Source organism: Esox lucius, chromosome 15 (genome assembly GCF_011004845.1).
Source record: "Esox lucius isolate fEsoLuc1 chromosome 15, fEsoLuc1.pri, whole genome shotgun sequence".
Classification (NCBI taxonomy): domain Eukaryota; kingdom Metazoa; phylum Chordata; class Actinopteri; order Esociformes; family Esocidae; genus Esox; species Esox lucius.
The window spans coordinates 5455493-5477097 of NC_047583.1; the positions used below are offsets into that span (position 1 = coordinate 5455493).

The 21605-nt window shown below is 42.6% G+C and overlaps 1 protein-coding gene across 1 annotated transcript; it reads left to right on the plus strand.

Annotated features, from left to right (window-relative positions):
* The first annotated feature begins 4452 nt into the window (after positions 1 to 4452).
* On the plus strand, positions 4453 to 21039 carry snx9a (sorting nexin 9a). Its single transcript, XM_034297578.1, has 18 exons — positions 4453 to 5156; positions 5695 to 5781; positions 10396 to 10470; positions 11724 to 11786; positions 14012 to 14114; positions 14206 to 14347; positions 14917 to 15001; positions 15124 to 15249; positions 15331 to 15448; positions 15885 to 16015; positions 16447 to 16550; positions 16646 to 16749; positions 16910 to 16987; positions 17729 to 17805; positions 18129 to 18218; positions 18509 to 18623; positions 18727 to 18818; positions 19221 to 21039. The coding sequence occupies exons 1-18, from the start codon at positions 5148 to 5150 to the stop codon at positions 19266 to 19268; spliced, it is 1647 nt and encodes a 548-aa protein (XP_034153469.1). The 5' UTR covers positions 4453 to 5147; the 3' UTR covers positions 19269 to 21039.
* Positions 21040 to 21605: the final 566 nt, after the last annotated feature.

Genomic DNA, 21605 nt, shown 5'->3' on the forward strand with positions numbered 1-21605 from the left:
ACTTTATGTATTGTGTCATCCATTTAAACTTCATTTATGTGATCATAAACACTTGCTTTTCACCCCCAACGTATCTATATTTGCTATGTTAGACAAAATGAACCAATGTTTTTTTTAATCTTCCGTTTGCATGTATATTTTTGAGTATTGAGGTATAATGAGACTGTTTCCAGTCTATCTCTGCACTAAGCAGCATTTTCAACTAACATGCTCAACTCTGGCAGGCGTCATAGCAAAGGGGGGGAACACATATGCAATCAATTACTTTCTGTTTTTTAATTACAATTAATTTAGAACCCTTCACAGATTTTGCATATTGGTATTTGTCAGTGACAAAGACCTCTAATTATATCAGTTTTGATTTCATGTTGAAAATTAAAATGTGGAAAAGTCCAAGGTGGCTGAGTACCTTTGAGAACCACTCCACTATAGGTTTATAGTAAGAATTACAACTGTGGTTAGGTTTAGGGTTAAGTTCAGGGTTGTGTTTGTTATTATAATTAGGGGTCATGGAAAGTAGAATTGTAATTTGAAACCTTAAAATGTAAGTATGAGTGTTTGTGTCCTGTAATTGATGATGCCATTTCTGTGTGTTGTCAGATGTTTGTAGCTACACGAGGTCTTGTCCTTTTCTTCCTGCTCACTCTCTGGGCAGGATTTGGGAATGGGATCCCCAACCTGCCTAAACTAGTGAACCACATGAAAACGTGAGTACCTTATTTCTCTAGGTAGGTTTTTAGACGGAGTTAATTTGATTTGTGCCTTTTAACACACCTGCTAATAATGCTGAATTAACATTCAGTTTGAACCAGATTGATTGTAGGTATTGCCGGTAAAGTTTAGTGGTTTTGTATAATACAATAGTAAAGAACTGAAAATGTTACCCAGCGTTCCTGGTCCTCTGAAACCGTGATCTGCCTGGTCTCCTTTCCTTCAGGTTTGGTCCGGCATCTGGCCAGTATGCCATGGCTGTGGGACAAACACAACAGCAATGCGAAAAGGGAGGATATACATTTGAAACAGAGTCCAATAGGGTGCAGAATAAACTCCTATCTAGCACCTCTCCGATATTTACAAGTTCAAGGCTGATTGCAGCCAAACCTTACTTCTCAAATGTCAAAAAACATGCAGAGTATAGTCTCCTGACGGACGATCGAATGAATAACCTGCTTAATGGAGCAACTAATGAGTGTGTGGTCTTCTATTCATATTACTCTCCCTGCCTGGACCGATGCTTGAATGCTGACGACGGAGTCAACATTATCAACTTGCTTCATGTGTTTAATAAGATAAATGACAATAAATGGAAGGCTTTTGTTTTCACCCATGTCTATGACCCTAAAAAGAACACAAGATATGGACAGAATGCAATTAAACCCACAAAACAGCAGGTGTTTGAAGGCTTCAGATCCGTCAGTCGGTACATACCTATATTCCGTTGTACAAAGACAGAGTGCTTTGACTGTATGGAAAATCAGAATGTTGATAAGAATAAATGTCTTAGTGAATACTGAGTAATTTAGCTAAGTTGATCTCATGTCATCTACTGTCCTGCTTTGTCTCCTATATAAACAACATATTTGTTCTATTGAAGTCCCTTTGACCCTCACTACATCCTATCAATCCTTCAGACTCACAGCCCCATCTGTCTAAAAATTTACATTTGAATAAAGGACCAACATTTCAAAGATATAACGGGTTTATGTCATCCTCCATGATCCTCAATGTTACATTTTATCCATGTCTGGTTGTGTTGTGTATGTGTGGTTGTGTTGCATATGTCTGGTTGTGTTGTGAATGTGTGGTTGTGTTGCATATGTCTGGTTGTGTTGTTTATGTGTGGTTGTGTTGCATATGTCTGGTTGTGTTTTGCATGTGTGGTTGTGTTGCATATGTCTGGTTGTGTTGCGTATGTCTGGTTGTGTTGTGTATGTCTGGTTGTGTTGTGTATGTGTATGTGTGGTTGTGTTGCGTATGTGTGGTTGTGTTGCATATGTCTGGTTGTGTTGTGTATGTGTGGTTGTGTTCTGTATGTGTGTTTGTGTTGCATATGTCTGGTTGTGTTGTTTATATGTGGTTGTGTTCTGTATGTGTGTTTGTGTTGCATATGTCTGGTTGTGTTGTGTATGTGTGGTTGTGGTTTTGTTGCATATGTGTGTCTGTGTTGTGTATGATGTGCTCTGATACAGGCCCCTGTCTCTGTCTTCATCATTACTAGTTGTACATTTTCAGTTAATACTGTACAACACACACAATCATAATAATCAGTGTTTGTGTATAGTGAGTGTCTGGACAGACATGTTTCACATTAAAATTGGCATTAGGGTTGTCCTTTTATACCTTTCAATTTGAATTTAGTAGAAAAAACTATGGAGAATTATATGAATAATATGGGAGATTGTTGTCACATGTAGCACACAGCCAGTACTTGCCAGAAATTCCTGCAGTTCCTTTAATGTTGCTGTAGGCCTCTTGGAAGCCTCCCTGACCAGTTTTCTTCTCGTCTTTTCATCAATCTTGGTAATGTCTCGGATGTGCCATATATTCTCCACTTGATGATGACGGTCTTCACTGTGTTCCATGGTATATCTAATGCTTTGGAAATTATTTTGTACCCTTCTCCTGGCTAATATATTTAAACAATGAGATCCCTCTGATGCTTTTGGAAGCACACTTTAAATGATGGCAGGTGCATAATGACTTCTATTTAACATGAGTTTGAATGTGATTGGTTAATTCTGAACACAGCCAAATCCCCATTAAAAGAGGGTGTGCACACTTGGTTATTGTAAGGTTTTTATTTTTCTCCCTTGAAGATTTCAGTTTTTGTTTATCAATTGAATTGCTCACATTATAGGTCACATTAAAAGCAGAAAAGGTTCTGACATAATTTATCTTTGTCTCATTCTATTACATCACAAAAACATTGCATTTTAACAGGGTTGTGTGGACTTTTTATATCCACTGTATGTGTTGGAGAAATTCAAAAAGCCTGAGTAGCTAGTTTCTTAGTCTTCTTGTTTTAGCAATTGGATTCTCCAGTCTTTGTCTGGTTCAGAGATCCTGTATGGCAGGGAGATCTGACTCAATATGTACTGGTCCATCAGCACCACTGTTATCCTGTGGTGTTGGTCCCCCTCTGTTGAGCGGTAGGGGGAACATTCACTACGCCATGGCAACCGACCTACCCGAAACTACATGCCAAGGTGGGGCCTGGACTATCAAAAGACCTGAAAACTTGGATGACAAAGTATTCAACAGTGATGAGTTGATCGCAGCCCTTCGGTCAGGAATAAAGAGGGAAAAGAAAAACTGTCTCCTTGAGCAAGGAAAGAATGGGGAGGTGTCACCTGAAGTCTCCAATACCTATAACTCTCCCTGCACACAAATATACTGTATCAATGATCAGAATAATAACATTATTCATTATTCAAGTCTTCAGCATATACAGCATACAGAGCATGCTACTCTGATTGAGGTTGTTTGACCGAAAGCTCAAATAAATTGAAAATTGCATTGATTCTGAGTGTGCAGAGATTAGTCTTCTGTTACCACATTAGGTCCTGTTTGACTGATGCACCTCAACAACAGACAGGTGTGTGACAACCCATCCTAGCTTTACTTTTTTATGATCTGTTAAGTTTTTTGTACGAAGGGTTGTGGAAAATTGCCACATACTTGAACTGAAAATGGTACCAAAGTGATAGTAATAGCATTAAAAGACTGACATTGCAACCCAACCCAAATTCTAAAAAGAACTTGAATTGGTCCTGAGTGGCTCAGTGGTCTAAGTTATTGACGTGTGGTACTGCTGTGTCACAGTGGCCAGACATGTCCAGGGGTCCAGTGTAGTTTGGGGCAATTTGGCTTGTTTAAAGTTGATATTATGTTCTTGGTACTTATGTCACATGATATCGTCAGTGTGATATTCCTGAGGGAAGACCTGACCTCTCTGATTCTCCAGTTCATCACAACTGAAGAACCAAGTCAATACTAATACTCCACAAAACTACTGCTGCTGCTACTGCCACCCACAAAAACTACTACCAGCTAGTACTTCAAATTACTTCAGCCAACAGCAAACAAAACTCACCAACAGCGATGGAAAAATAAATACTTTAGTGGATATCAACATGTTGATTTTGGTTGAGAAAGTGTGAACGCTGTGTTGTCTGATTGAGGCAGAGGCAGAGGAAGAGGTAATATAACATACTTGACCACCACTTGATGGCGCACTTTACTCACTTTATCCTGCATCTGACTACAGTTTCTGGTATAGACAAGAGTCGCTTTGTTTGGAGACGGTGTCCCTTTTGTGGCCTGTAGCCGCGCCCATCCCTCGTACATATCAGATAGATATGCCAATGTAAATAAAAAGATTCAACAGCCAGCGCAGATTATTAAAACAACCTCATCAGAATTGTTTTGCAATGTAATGGCTTTAAAGAGGGATTGTTAGACATAGCTTTATACATTCGTATATAGCCTAATAGATTAATAGTCTAAGCTAAAGAGGCCTACATGGTTTAGTTCAATGGACTCATCGGTATCCATGATTATTATTGCCTGTATGGTTTGTTAATGTTGTCTACAATGCTATCACTCTGGTCAGTTTTAAATCTCCGTGACTACATTTACAAAGTCAGTGATCACAAGTGCTTACGAAGGAAACAACTGTATCCTGTTAAAAAGTTATATCTATTCACTTAAGTTCTTGAATGTCTGCTCGGTGACGGGTGTGTTTATTTACCGAGTAAAACCTGTGACAGCGGAACGACCGCTATCGTGAAGGAACTGAAGTTACTGAACAGTCCAACTGTATCCGCACCCCGATAACATGTTCGGAATTCCTGCTTGGAGGAAGAGCCGCTCTTTCCGGGTGCCTTCCACACTACTCTCCCACTCACCCGCTCTCCCTCTTCACGGCGAGTTTACAAAGTCACCAACAAACCACTGTTGTTGGGAAAACTACCAACACGCTGTTGGCTCAGACGATTGAAAGCGAATCGTTTTAACCACGCCGCAAGAAGCGTAGTGTTTAGAGCTGGGAGTAGCCTAGTTCGCTTTGTTTTCGTTGGGCTTATTCTGATGCGGGGTGTTTTCTCCGAGACAACGTTTTGTGAAAAACCGCTGTAAATGCTGGAGCGATGGCAACGGTAGGAACGTTTATTCAGCTTTTCCTGACACGATGTTAAGAATTATATATATTTACATAATATTATTAAGTATGGGTGAGGGAGTTATAAGTGCTCAAAGATAGTTTAACGGTCAAATCACATTCGAAAACCAATCCAATCTTATTGTTTATTTTTTATCGTTCTGTATTATGTTTTATTTGCTGTATCCCAGCGATCGGCACGTTATGGGATCGTGCTACAATTTTAACCCTAATGTATTGAACGCCTTCTATACTCACTGTCATTACCTATACTGTACATTGGTATCTGTCTCAGTTGGGCTGTTGAAACTCTTCGAAGAGAATGACAGACTTGACAGAAAGGGAGTGTGTGTGTGTGTGTGTGTGTGTGTGTGTGTGTGTGTGTGTGTGCTGGGGGGTGGTTCGTTTCACTGCTGCTGACTATCCTACCATTCGTTGAGAAGGGAAGGTGTGTGTTTGTCTGGGTCGACCAAGGAATCCAGCCTTTACTCTCCTTCTCACTGTGTTTCTGTGTGTTGGGGGCTGTTCTGTTGTAGGCCCAGGTGATGTATGACTTCACAGCTGAACCAGGAAATAATGAGCTGACAGTCAAAGAAGGAGAGATCCTCACCATTATAAACCAGGTACACATCATAAACCAAATACACCCCTTCATTAACCGGGTACACTCTTCATTAACCGTGTAGGTACACTCTTCATTAATCAATCAAATCAAATGTATTTATAAAGCCCTTTTTACATCAGCAGTTGTCACAAAGCGCTTTTACAAAACACCCGGCCTTAAACCCCAAGGAGCAAACAACAATAGTGTTGGATTTCAGTGGCTAGGAAAAACTCCCTAAGAAGGCCGAAATTTAGGAAGAAACCTAGAGAGGACCCAGGCTCAGAGGGGTGAGCAGTCCTCTTCTGGCTGTGCCGGGTTAACATATTAAGAGTGCAAATTGTAATAATTAATAAAGGCATGTGGGCTATCTGAGTCCAGAGTCTATTTAAACTTAGTCCAGTTCGGAAGCAATGACCAGATGGACGAGGACAGGGACAACACCAGGGAGGGGGAGGTGTCAACACAGTGGCAGCTGAAATCATCAGGTATCGTCTTGATCTGCAACCAGGAGAACTTTGGACAGGGACAGCAATGGGTCTTTCAAGCCAGGTACTCCTCAGGTGTGGGCCAGGACCTCATGTCCTCCTAAGTTTAAAACGGCAGGACACAGGGAACATCTTAGATTTACAAGGATTTTTAGAGGAGAAGGCGAACTGACCCCTACTCTCCCGGCACAATAATATAGCAGCGTAAGACCTTGGGGCTGAGACAGGGGGGTCTGGTGACACTGTGGCCCTATCTGCGGGAGGCCTCGGACAGGGCCCAACAAGCAGGAAATCAATCCATCCACATTGCCAAGCATCAACCAAAAGGAAACCCACCAACCACATCCACCCTGAATGAGGGCTGAGTATTGCCAGCAGAGTACAGCCTAATTGCACAAGGGCGCAACGGAGAGTCAACAACAAGCCAGTGACTCCGCCCCCGAATGGCATTGTAGGGAGGGCATCCCAGTGGCGATGAGAGCCCACCTGGCAAAACAGCAAGTGTGGACAGTATCAAGCCTTCTGGTCACCTTCACGCTTCTGGTCCAGACTACACTTACAGATGCTGGTCATAAAATTAGAATATCATCAAAAAGTTGATTTATTTCAGTAATTCCATTCAAAAAGTGAAACTTGTATATTATATTCATTCATTACACACAGACTGATATATTTAAAATGTTTATTTCTTTTAATTGTGATGATTATAACTGACAACTAATGAAAATCCCAAATTCAGTATCTCAGAAAATCTTAATATTACTTAAGACCAATACAAAAAAAATATTTTTAGAAATGTTGGCCAACTGAAAAGTATGAATATGAAAAGTATGAGCATGTACAGCACTCAATACTTAGTTGGGGCTCCTTTTGCCTGAATTACTGCAGCAATGCGGCATGGCATGGAGTCGATCAGTCTGTGGCACTGCTCAGGTGTTATGAGAGCCCAGGTTGCTCTGATAGTGGCCTTCAGCTCTTCTGCATTGTTGGGTCTGGCGTTTCGCATCTTCCTCTTCACAAAACCCCATAGATTTTCTATAGGGTTAAGTTCAGGCGGGTTTGCTGGCCAATTAAGAACAGGGATACCATGGTCCTTAAACCAGGTACTGTTAGCTTTAGCACTGTGTGCAGGTGCCAAGTCCTGTTGGAAAATGAAATCTGCATCTCCATGAAGTTGGTCAGCAGCAGGAAGCATGAAGTGCTCTAAAACCTCCTGGTAGACGGCTGCGTTGACCTTGGACCTCAGAAAACACAGTGGACCAACACCAGCAAATGACATGGCACCCCAAACCATCACTGACTGTGGAAACTTTACACTGGACTTCAAGCAACATGGATTCTGTGCCTCTTCTCTTCCTCCAGACTCTGGGACCTTGATTTCCAAAGGAAATGCAAAATGTACTTTCATCAGAGAACATACCCCTGCAGCAGTCCAGTCCTTTTTGTCTTTAGCCCAGGCGAGACACTGTGTCTTGTTCAAGAGTGGCTTGACACAAGGAATGCGACAGCTGAAACCCATGTCTTGCATATGTCTGTGCGTGGTGGTTCTTGAAGGACTGACTCCAGCTGCAGTCCACTCTTTTTGAATGCGTTTTGTTTCACAATCCTCTCCAGGGTGCGGTTATCCCTATTGCTTGTACACTTTTTTTCTACCACATCTTTTCCTTCCCTTCGCCTCTCTATTAATGTGCTTGGACACAGAGCTCTGTGAACAGCCAGCCTCTTTAGCAATGACCTTTTGTGTCTTGCCCTAGTAAATGGTCGTCTTTTGGACAGCTGTCTTCAGCAGTATTCCCCATGATTGTGTTGCCTACAGAACTAAACTGAGAGACCATTTAAAGGCCTTTGCAGGTGTTTTGAGTTAATTAGCTGATTAGAGTGTGGCACCAGGTGTCTTCAATATTGAACCTTTTCACAATATTCTAATTTTCTGAGATACTGAATTTGGGGTTTTCATTAGTTGTCAGTTATAATCATCAAAACTAAAAGAAAGAAACACTTGAAATATATCAATCTGTGTGGAATGAATGTATACATTATACAAGTTTCACTTTTTGAATGGAATTACTGAAATAAATCAACTTTTTTATGATATTCAAATTTTGTGACCAGCACCTGTAATCATAGACCAGGCTGTAGAGACAAGTCTTTAGTAGACACTTGAAAGTTTGCACTGAGTTTGCATTTCTAACCTTAATTGGCAGATCATTGTATAGTAGTAGAGCTCTATGAGAGAAGGCCCTGCCTCTGACTTCATTAACCGGGTACACTCTTCATTAACCAGGCGGGTACACTCTTCATTAACCTGGAGGGTACACTCTTCATTAACCGGGCGGGTACACTCTTCATTAACCGGGCGGGTACGCTCTTCATTAACCGGGCGGGTACGCTCTTCATTAACCGGGCGGGTACGCTCTTCATTAACCGGGCGGGTACACTCTTCATTAACCGGGTGGGTACACTCTTCATTAACAGGGCGGGTACACTCTTCATTAACCGGGCGGGTACACTCTTCATTAACCGGGCGGGTACGCTCTTCATTAACTGGGTGGGTTAATGAATCTAAACGATGGTGCGTATGTATGTTTGGCTCTTCTATGGGTTCATCCCTCTGTAGATGAGGACGTTGTTGTAGAGGGTTTGAGAAACAAAATATACATTTTATATAGAAATATACATTTACCTAGTGTTTTTGATCATTTGTGAGTATGCTCCTAATTTTGGTTTGCATGCAATAGTTGGGATTTTGCCCCATACTCTGAGGATATTTTGCAGAGTCTTGATTCTGCTAAATGGGATGTTTAGTTGTAGGGTGTTTTGGATTTTGTGGAAAGACCTTCTTACCTTGTCTCTCTGTCTTACCTTGTCTCCCGGTCTTACCTTGTCTCCCGGTCTTACCTTGTCTCCCGGTCTTACCTTGTCTCTCATTCACTTTATACCTGTGGAGATACCTGTGGAGTTACCTCAAACCCCCTGACTCACCATCTTGCCCTGAGAGATGAAATGTGTGTGTTTGTCACATTGGCCCTCATTTATCATTCTTGCGTAGAAACGGGCGTATATGTTGGCGTAAGATTTTGCTTACACTCCTCTCACCGCCTGATTTATGAAGCTGTGCGTACCTTTAAAATCCAGGTGTACGCAATACCTGCCCTTGATGAAAGCCGCGGCTGAAAACGATCGTCATTAGAATAACACGCCCCTATATATTCAAGTCTCCACTTCCCCCACGCCCTCATTTTACGCCATGAACACACGGAAGACGGCAAAAAAGAGAAACTTCTCTGACGTGGAGAGTGAGACGATCACCAGGAAGGTAGAAAGAAATTAAATTGTTTCATTTGGCAGTTTAAAAAGCGGAATAAAAGATGATGATGTGATGTGGAGTACCATTCATTCACATTAATAATTGCATGACAATTTGTAATATTCGTCTTATTATTTCATAATATTTATTATTAATGACGTTTATTGTTATTTAGAAGAAGAATGTCGTTATTATTATTATTTGTATTATTATTTAAAAGAAGAAGAATGTCATTTTTATTATTTTGTCAGTCTGAATTATATTTTGGTAATTTAAAGCCTTTTATTACTGAACCCAGTCCATGCGCAACTGCCGGGCCTAACCCTGAAACATCATGTAAAGCGCACAGGCTCGCATCTGAAGGAATACATATAAGTCAAATGCTTTGGTAAAGTCACACAAATGAAACCTTGAAGTCCATGTTTCACAAAAATAAACACTGAAGTTTGTAATTATGTTATTGTTTTTTTTACAGTGGATCATAATATATTTGTCACCGTGGTTTTGGGTGTACGCCAGGTGTACGCTGGAAATTTGGTGTATGCACTTTTGATAAATGAGGGCCATTGTGTCCAAACATTCTTTTTTTTTAATCAACAAAGACTTTGCTTCCGTAATGTTGGTTTGTCAGTTAGGATGTGCTTGGGGTACTTGTGGGCACTCATAGTGTTTAGGTCAAACGACAGTTGCACATTTTCTTAGTACATTGACTTCACTCAGGAAATGTAGGAGTCTGCTGTTGATGACACTGCAAAGGATTTTATGTGGTTGGCTGATGTCCACATCTCTCTCTCTCTCACACACATTCTCTCACCCTTACTCACATTCGCTCTCTCTGTAGAATGTTGGTGGAGGATGGGTAGAAGCTCAGAACTCCAAAGGAGAATGTGGGCTTGTGCCAGAAGACTACATACAGGTGAGTAGAGCTGGGACGATAAAATGAACTTAACAACATTGACAATAACAACCACTTAACAACACTAAAGCCACCACTTACCAGCACTGACTATACCCGCCACTTACCAGCACTGACTATACCCACCACTTATCATCACTAAACCCACCACTTACCAGCACTGACTATACCCACCACTTACCAGCACTGACTATACCCACCACTTATCATCACTAAACCCACCACTTACCAGCACTGACTATACCCACCACTTATCATCACTAAACCCACCACTTACCAGCACTGACTATACCCACCACTTATCATCACTAAACCCACCACTTACCAGCACTGACTATACCCACCACTTATCATCACTATACCCACCACTTATCAGCACTAAACCCACCACTGATCAACACTGACTGTACCAACCACTTATCAACACTTAGAACCTGACCTATACATTCATGACTCTTGAAGAATAACACTTAATAATTAATTGTCTCAGACAGACCAACTGTAAAACCCCATCGGATACAGAAATAGAAGCTTATTTTGTTGTAGTTTTGGTAAACTGTCTGAATGTACACCAACACTGTCTACTCAACACATGGCCCAACCCTGAGCTTTTCACCAAAACAGAGGCATGATGGCCCTCTTTTATTGTTTGTTCAAGGTGAAGGCAGTTAGGTAACGCAGCAATACCAAACCCATAGTTACTACATCCTGTTCTCAATAAAACAGCAGTCCGCAAAGACTTTACCCAAAAGAAAATACAAGGGCAGCAATTCTGACAGACATGAGTAAATCAGGCAGTCAGTCAATTTGTCATCGAGTCAGTCATTCAGTGACTCAGTTAGTCAGTCAGACCTGTTGTCTAACCTGTATCTCTGGGTGAGCCTCCATCACCACTCCCAGTTTCGTGACAGGTGACACGTGGGTGATTGTCAGCCCTTTGTTGCTGTAGTTCTGCCCTGTTTAGAGAGCAGGAGTAACACACTTCAATATGGGACTGAACAAACGTTGCTATTGTGGACTGGTGTTTGGAAAACAGTGTCTTTGAAACCTCCGTTCACTGAGGTCCATGTGATAAAGATGACAATGCTTTCATCCTGCAGATGAAGACCGGAATCAAGTAGGGAATAGGCCAGTGAAGTTAAAATGGAAGACAGTCAAGTCCAAGAGGTTGATTATGACAATGTACAGTACCCCCCTTCTCAGACCTGCCCCTCTTTCTTCTAACTTTTCTTCTCTCTGTCTCTCTCTGTCAGGCTGGCACAGCTGCCTGTCCTGATGCCTACAGGCATGAGTCAACCAACAACACAAACACTCAGGTATACACTGACGCATCACACACACTAGTATAGTGTGTAGGGCTTTTTAGGGCAGACTCCGAGCCCGTGGGTGTGTGTATCTAGGTCTGTGTCATAAAGGTTACATACTGATTCTTTCAGAGGTCTTGTGTCACAGCAAGTGACTTAAGGTTATATTTCCTATTCTCTGGATTCAGCTGCTTTTAGACTGTGAATGTGTTGTGATCAGCTGCTTTTAGACCGTGATTGTGTTGTGATCAGCTGCTTTTAGACTGTGAATGTGTTGTGATCAGCTGCTTTTAGACTGTCATTGTGTTGTGATCAGCTGCTTTTAGACTGTCATTGTGTTGTGATCAGCTGCTTTTAGACTGTCATTGTGTTGTGATCAGCTGCTTTTAGACTGTGAATGTGTTGTGATCAGCTGCTTTTAGACTTTCATTGTGTTGTGATCAGCTGCTTTTAGACTTTCATTGTGTTGTGATCAGCTGCTTTTAGACTGTGAATGTGTTGTGATCAGCTGCTTTTAGACTGTGATGGTGTTGTGATCAGCTGCTTTTAGACTGTGATTGTGTTGTGATCAGCTGCTTTTAGACTGTGATTGTGTTGTGATCAGCTGCTTTTAGACTGTGATTGTGTTGTGATCAGCTGTTTTTGTTAGTCTGTAATTCTGTTGTGATCAGCTGCATCTTAGTTTGTTATTCTGTTGTGATCAGCTGTTTGAAGAAATCAGAGAGAGGAGGAAATTAGAGAGAAAGAGAGTAGAGAAATGGGTGGGTGGGGAGGGGGGTAGAGAGATGAGGGTGTAGAGAGGGCTGTGAACAGCAAATATAAGTGTCTATTATACATCAACATGGTTATGTAGTAACTGATGATGTCGAAACTAGACATTTACTGGGGACCAGTGTATGGTTAATGTTTTAGACTGTCATGATGGGACAGATGTCTTTACCCTGGCGTTGTGGGCATCTCGCTGTTACCCTGGCATTGGGGGCATCTCGCTGTTACCCTGGCATTGTGGGCATCTCGCTGTTACCCTGGCATTGGGGGCATCTCGCTGTTACCCTGGCATTGTGGGCATCTCGCTGTTACCCTGGCATTGTGGGCATCTCGCTGTTACCCTGGCATTGTGGGCATCTCACTGTTACCCTGGCATTGGGGGCATCTTGCTGTTACCCTGGCATTGTGGGCATCTCGCTGTTACCCTGGCATTGGGGGCATCTTGCTGTTACCATGGCTCTGGGGGCATCTCGCTGTTACCATGGCTCTGGGGGCATCTCACTTTTACCATGGCTCTGGGGGCATCTCACTGTTACCATGGCGTTGGGGGCATCTCGCTGTTACCATGGCTCTGGGGGCATCTCACTGTTATCATGGCGTCGGGGGCATCTCACTGCTACCATGGCGCTGGGGGCATATTTTCGAAACCCCAAGGCCAAGTCTAAACACTCTCCAGCCATTAGGACACACACAAACACACCCAATAAGACAAACATACACACACACACACACACATCGACCTGATTTCTATCCATTAAAACTGGGTACAACGGGATGCATATATACAATGTTTGGCCATTAAAACTGCGTGGTTCAGAGCTAGAGCACTTAACCTTGAAGCCATTTTGTTCCTGTGGAACAGAAACCCACTGATACACACCGAGCCAGTGTTGAAAACAACTTTTGTAGGTGTATTACGGGTATTGGAGTGTGTGTGGTTTTTGTAGGAGAATTACAGGTATTTGAGTGTGTGGTTTTTATAGGTGTATTACGGGTATTTGAGTGTGTGTGGTTTTTGTAGGTGTATTACGGGTATTTGAGTGTGTGTGGTTTTTGTAGGAGTATTACGGGTATTTGAGTGTGTGTGGTTTTTGTAGGTGTATTATGGGTATTTGAGTGTGTGTGGTTTTTGTAGGAGTATTATACCGGTATTTGAGTGTGTGTGGTTTTTGTGAGAGTATTATGGGTATTTGAGTGTGTGTGGTTTTTGTAGGAGTATTATATCGGTGTTTGAGTGCGTGTGGTTTTTGTAGGTGTATTACGGGTATTTGAGTGTGTGTGGTTTTTGTAGGAGTATTACGGGTATTTGAGTGTGTGTGGTTTTTGTAGGAGTATTACGGGTATTTGAGTGTGTGTGGTTTTTGTAGGTGTATTATGGGTATTTGAGTGTGTGTGGTTTTTGTAGGAGTATTACGGGTATTTGAGTGTGTGTGGTTTTTGAACTTCAGTGCCGCTGTTGTTTTTCTCAGGTTGCTAACGGTAACAACCCTTGGTCCCCGGGAGGTGGTTACCCCAGCGAACCTGCCGGGGGTTGGAACACCCAGGGACACCCCCAAACACAACACAACGCAGGTATAACAGACATACACGCACTTAGGCAAGATCTTTGCACTGGTATTTATTTACTTGTAGTTTTTTGTAATTCGTGTGTGTGCATATGTAGGTGAGGAAGATGATGATGGTGAATGGGATGAAGAGTGGGATGATTCCAGGTCTACAGGAGGTGATGGAGACACACCAGTGGATGAGGACGGAGGAGCCACGGGACACAACCTACACTCACACAGGAAACGAACACTCAGCAAGTAGGACACACACTGCACACAAACACAATTTTGTGTTAGTCTCAACAAGTATGAAACACACAAGCACTCTCCACACACACACACACATTCATGTCTCAATAAGTAGGAAAAACACACACACAAAACACTCCACACACATTCATATATGTCTGTACAAGTAGGAAAAACTCACACACACACACACACGTATTCATGTATGTCTCAACAAGTGAAAACACACATGCATAAGCAAACAGGAAGATAATGATATGTAATAGTTTATCATACAGATTCCCAGTATTTAATTCTCTGTGAGCGTTGACAGATTCAGTGTTTAATTCTCTGAGAGCATTAACAGATTCCCAGTGTTTACTTCTCTGTGAGCGTTAACAGATTCCCAGTGTTTAATTCTCTGTGAGCGTTAACAGATTCCCAGTGTTTCATTCTCTGTGAGTGTTAACAGATTCCCAGTGTTTAATTCTCTGTGAGCGTTAACAGATTTCCAGTGTTTCCGTCCAGGAGAATCCCCTGATGTGGCACTACGGCTCCACAGTAGCTTGACTGTGATGGCTGTCTGTCTTCTCCCCCAGGTTTCCCTTCTCCAAGACCCCCAACCCTGAGTTGTACCTGCTGGCTAAACTACCACCTAAAGGCAAGGACAGGCTGCCCATCTACGTGAGTCGTCAGATCTGTCCTGAACATTTACACCACGCCGTCTATTGTGGGATAGATGTTAAAGATAATGTCATTATTGTTTGTGTGTATGCATTTTTTGGTGTGTGTGTGTGTGTGTGTAGATAGCAGATGTGGGCCCAGTGTGGTTATATCCAGAGTCTCCTCTTGACTGTGTTGTGGCCGACCCTAAAAAAGGTTCCAAGCTGTACGGCCTGAAGAGCTACATAGAATACCAAGTCACACCCAATGTAAGTATCTCTCACACACACACACACACACGTGCAGAAATACACTCCTCTGACTCTCTTCCCTTTCTTGTCGTCCTGCAGACGACCAGCAGGCCTGTCAATCACAGGTATAAGCATTTTGATTGGCTGTATGAGCGCCTGTTGGAGAAGTTTGGTTCTGCCGTCCCCATCCCTTCCCTTCCCGACAAACAAGTCACAGGTTAGTGGATGGTCTCCATGCCAACCGGTTGGCCAGTCCTACCGTGGTTTCCTAAAGGTGATATAATGTGGATGATAATATTCACATATGATGAAGTCTTAACATGCCTTAAACATGCTATAACACGGAGTCTGTAGATGAAGAATCCCCACTTTCCACCCGGACAATTGCGATCTTACAGAACTAGTCATCTCTGGCTACGCCTCACAAAAGGATTGTGTGAAATGATGGCAATTTACTGAAACACCCAGGTCTTCAAATATAAAACAGTATTCCCAATGACACGTTGACTGTTATTCAGAGTACGATACTTTCAATGCAACGCAGCGGATTATTCATTCTTTGGGTATATGTGAACTTGTACACCCCATTATGACTGTTAACAATAAGATATGGTCTTCCCAGTACTGAGGTCATGCTCCCTCCGTTCTGTCAGGTCGTTTTGAGGAGGAGTTCATTAAGATGAGGATGGAGAGGCTTCAGGGGTGGATGTGTCGAATGTGCCGTCATCCGGTCATCTCCCGCAGTGAGGTCTTCCAGCTCTTCCTCACGTACAACGACGAGAAGGTGGGGACATGGGCCTAATTATCACATTTCCTGTTGATTCAGGAATGTTAAGATATGCACAAGTATAGTGGCGGTACAGCTTGTGTTGGGTCCTTTGTCCCTGCGACATGTCACAGGGTGTACAGGGTCCTGTGGTTGTGTTGGGTCCTTTGGCCCTGCGACGTGTCACATAGAATGTACAGGGTCCTGTGGTTGCACTCACCACTGGACTCAACAGGACCGTCAAAACTTATCATAAATCAAATGTTAAGCATGAAAATCATCTAAGCCTGCAGGAGATGTGAGATAAAACACCACAACAGCATTTAGAAGCTTTACAGGGGAATAGATGCCAACGGTGCCAGCATGTGATTCTGCACTGGACAGCCCTTTTTTTATTCCTGCCTTCGGTACTTGATGGAGTGTGTGTGTGTGTGTCTGTGTGTGGTTAGGAGTGGAAGACCGGAAAGAGGAAAGCTGAGAAGGATGAGTGTGTTGGACCTCTGATCTTCTCCACCATTGACCCTGAGGCACCAGAGCTGGACTCAGTTGAAGTGTATGGTACACACACAAACACACTGAGATTCCATGAATTCACACACCAACGGTTTGCTTTAAAGTAAATGTCTTATTTTGTGTGACCGTGTGCAGGGAGCAGAGGTGTGAGCTGTTCAGCAAGTTTACCAAGTCAATGGATGATGGAGTTAAAGACCTGCTGAACGTGGGCAATATACACTGGAAACGATGTACTGGCCGTAGGTTTCACACACAGACACACATTTGCTGCTTTTGAATCAGAAAACTGCAACCAGCTCCTCTCCTAAGTTAAACCTCCCTCCTAACCATTTCCTATTGAAAGTCTTTACGCGTTGCAGCGCATCAACCCAGTTCTGTTTCCACGTTTGACCTGTTTAGCTCTGCCTAAGGAGTACCAGAAGATTGGGAAGGCCTTTCAGAATCTGTCGTCTGTGTTCAACACTAGTGGATATCAAGGTAATGTCTGAGTAACAAGGTAATGTCTGAGTAACAAGGTAATGTCTGAGTAACAGACAGTGTCGCCACACGAAGCCCTAGCAGATGTACTGTACAGAGTTGCTGTGAAGTTGGCGTTCCTCCAGTCTTTCCTTCTCCAGAATATTCGCTTGGGGGCTGAAGGTTCCCGAGCCTGTGTATTTTATTTGTACGTAGCCATTCCTCGCTCTGTTGTCGCTATCGCCTCTTCCTCCCCGGAGAAGATTGGGTGTCTTCATGTGGTGGAGTCTACGAGTCACCACACTTCAACGCGTTGTACAACAAACCTGTCTGTTGTGACTCGTAACCGCAGGCTCTGGGAAAGATCTGCATGACCCAAACAGGCACTCTGTTTAGGCAACACATTGGACAGGGGTACGTCCCAGACATGCAGTGTAAATAGAGGTTCAAGCTGGATCATTTCCATGAAATCGTGAATGATGGGGAGGTTTGGCAGCGGTTGTGTAAGGAACTCACTATGTGAAGAGCACATAGACAGTCAACACGCTGGCACTGCAGGGTCTTTAGAGGTGGCGATTTCCTTGAGTGAAAGGCCTGTGTAGAGCCAGACATATGCAGCAATCATTTAAAATTATTTCTACCAAATAAACGTGAACATTTGCAAAAAGTATTACTTGATTTACTGATTCTTCTGCACATTGACAATGAAAATGTATGTATAAAGAGAAATGAATACAACCTTTGTGTGTGTGTTTTGTGCAGGAGAGACCACGCTTACAGATGCTCTAACAGCTGCAGGGAAAACCTATGAAGAGATTGCGCAGATTGTGGCTGAGCAGGTAACGCGCGCACACACATACACATCACATCCTCATGGTCCTCCATGTCCTTGAGGCATTTCCTGTACTTATCTCGTTGTATACTTCCTCAAAAATCATAATCCTAAATGGTCCCAGGTTTTTCTAGAAATCCTGGTTGTAGGATTCCATATTACATTTTTTGATAGGTTTTTTTGATAGGTTTTTGCAATTCTACTCTCTCCCCATTCCTTCATATCTTTCTGCCTATTATTTGTTCCCTCAGTCTTGTCTGTCTGGTTTTCTCTGGCTCTCATACTCTGAACTTTGGACCCGGAGTGAAAACAAACCTCTTTTTTTTTCAGCCCAAAAAAGACCTTCATTTCCTGATGGAAACAAACCAGGAATACAAAGGACTGCTCGGCAGCTTCCATGACACTGTGGCAGGGCACAAGGTTCAGTAGAACATATACCACTACTGTATTAGTGTTAATGGGACGGTTCAGGTGTTTACATAAACATAACATACTCAACAGATAACAGTAGTACTGTGTTAGTGTTAAAGGGTAGGTTTAGGTGTTTAAATAAACATAACATGCTCAACAGATAACAGTAGTACTGTTCTAGTGTTAAAGGGTAGGTTTAGTTGTTTACATAACCATAACATACTCACTATTGAACATTCGTACTAGTCCAACTGGACTGACTGACTGTCTGTGTGTGTGTGTGTGGGTGTGTGCTTTAGGCTGCTATAGATAAGGTGAAGGAAGCTGATAAAATGATGCTAGCTGGAAAGATCACCACACAGGACAAAGTGACCATGGGAAAACGCACCAGTATCATGTCCTACTCACTTCAAGGTAACACAGCCACGCACACACACACACACACACACACACTTCTAACTGTGGTTTGACTGTATGTAAATTGACCTCTCTACCTGCCACCTGTTTCTCCATACAGCTGAGATGAACCACTTCCATAGCAACCGTATCTATGACTACAACAGAGTCATGCAGCATTACCTGGAAGAACAGATCAGGTTCTATGAAACGGTGAGAGATTGAGAGGGAGAAGAGAAGGCATTGGGGTGTTGTCTTTCAAAACATCTCCGGAGCCATGCAGCCATACCTTGTATGTCTCACTTGTCTGAAGAGGGTGACAAACGCTGTGGCTGCTTTCGTTACTGTAGTTCTCATGTGTCAAACTAATCCCATAGTGGCTCAACTGCCTGCGGGCTGTCTCTGCTCCTTGGTACTTGATCACAGATTAGCCAGCACCTCCCCTCGCCTCCCCTTACCCCTCGAGGATGTTAGTGAAAAGGACAAAACAAAGCAAAAACTGGCACTAGCGTTCCATGAATGAGCATGACAACCCTTGCTACAGTTGTGATTTCCTTGTTCGTGTAGTTCTTGTGTCCTGTTGCATGTTGGTAATGTTGTTTTCTCATTGATCAGATTGCTGACAAGCTGAAGCTAGCTCTTAGCCAGTTCACCACTCTGTGAAGGGAAATGCACGCACACACGGGCCTTGTTGTTCCCTGCTTCTACTGCTTCGTCAACCGACAACCATAACCTCATTTTCTGAGGACAAACTTGGATGGATCAGTGTCATGGATGAGGTCCTGAGAAGACCCTGCCACACTGGGCCTTCATCCACACCAGGAACTGAAGAGAACGATGTTGTTGTATTTTAATGTGACGCTGCAGACCGACCTGCAGTGTTTTGTTCCCTAATCCGTAAATACTGCAATATATCTTTTTATTTAAAATATAGATATATATAGATATGTATATATTTATATTTAAAGTTTACTTTTGGTCGGAGGTTTTCTCTGTGTTACTGAACAAACGTTGTTCATCTTGTTCTGAAAAAAGTGAATGAAAGAGAGTGCGAGAGAGTACCAAATATCATGTGACTCATCAGCCTTCCTCCCCCTTGACCCCTCCCACTCGGGAAAACACACTGCTGGCTCTGTTTGCCTGTTTCATCCCCCTCCGGCCGTCTCGCCGCGCACGCACACACACACACACACACACACACACACACACACACACACAGAGATATGCAGAAGCCTACTCTCACAAAACGATTTCACCACTCTCGGCGTGACCCTCATTCATCCAACAAAAGGACACATACATTGCACACTGTAACAGTCTGAATGCGACCCTGCTGATGTTGGTTCTCCACCCATTCCGGCTTTATGTCTCCTCTCTGTCCCCCTCCCTCCCTTTCTAACTCTGCTCACCCCCTTTTTCTCTGAGCGATTGGAAACCGGGACTGGGCTTTTAACCTAAGGACCAAACGTGAAAGAGCAATCGATGAAAGGGACATGTTTATCTGTGTATATAGTGTTCTTTCCTTCCTGCCTCACTGATATTCTCCAGCACACTTAAACATAACAAGGCCAGGATTCAATTTGATCCGGTTCCCTCAGCTATGTAACTTTTTATCTCTGTTAACCCAGTACTAAATTCTACAGTTTTTCAGTGTACTCAGTTAAGTTCTGGGTCCATTCCTGGTTATGAGCTCCCACATTCCAAAATGCATTATTGTTGATTGGTCCAAAACCCAGGAACTAATGCTGCTCGTTACCTCAAGCTTCCTTATGTTTCATCACAGATCTCTGACATAATGTGTCTTTGTGGTCTTTCCACCAGAAATTTGCTGTCTTTTAAATGCCATGCATCCGCTATGGCAGAGACTGCATGGTAAGGCCTAAATCTCTTCATGTGTCTGCTCAATGGAAGGTTAACAATAATCTGCAACCATGCTATATCACAGGTCTGCCACTTCCATCTTTTAAGAACCCTTCTATCACAACACTACTACTGTAAATGTTACATTTTCTGTCAGCAGAATTGTAACAATGTCCTTTAAAATGTGATTTATAATTCAGATGTAATCGACATCTAGTGTAACAGTTTGCCAGGGCTGTGTTATTCATATGTAATGGTTATCCAGTATGTCAGGGTCATGTTATTCAGATGTTGTCATCTACTGTAACAGTATGTCAGGGCTGTGTTATTCAGATGTTGTCATCTACTGTAACAGTATGTCAGGGCTGTGTTATTCAGATGTAATGGGCATCTAGTGTAACAGAATGTTAGGGCCGTTTTATCCAGATGTGATGGTCGTCTTGTGTAACAGTAAGTCAGGGCCATGATATTCAGATATAATGGTAATCTTGCCAGGGCTGTGTTGTGGACAGGAAATGTCTCCCCTGTTGTGCAATTCTTGTCATACATATGCAATAAACAAAAATATTAATTTTCATAACATTTGTCAATCTGTACATTAAATGATAATGTGCTTCCTGGACTTTCCTGAAACATATCTGGAACATTTCTTTCACACACCCATAACAAAATGAATAAAAGGGAAATAACTGCCAATGTACCAGGAAAGACAGTTCAATCTCAGGGGTGACTGTTGATGCATAGAAAGGATGTACTGTGAGTGAATAGATCCAGAACTGACGGTAATAGTAGATCGTATGGTGGGGTTTCTGGAACTGTATGTAACTGCTCGGTGAACTGTGACCTTCCAACAGGAAGTGGTGGGAAATCTGTTGTAAATTCTGACAAAGCAGGGTTTTCTCAAAGACTGAGTAATTCAGCTACACAGGAATAGACAAATATAGTCACTCCGGATTGTCTGAAAGGAATTCTGATCTATACCAACCCACATACCCACCATTATCCCTGATTGTAATCCTGTTTTTACGTTACATATTATTCAGATTAACCAGGCTTGTTGGTATAGAGTTGCAACGGGATATAATATTTTTTTTTATAGTGTTAACATGCGAAAATGTACCCGTCACCTTCCAAGATAGC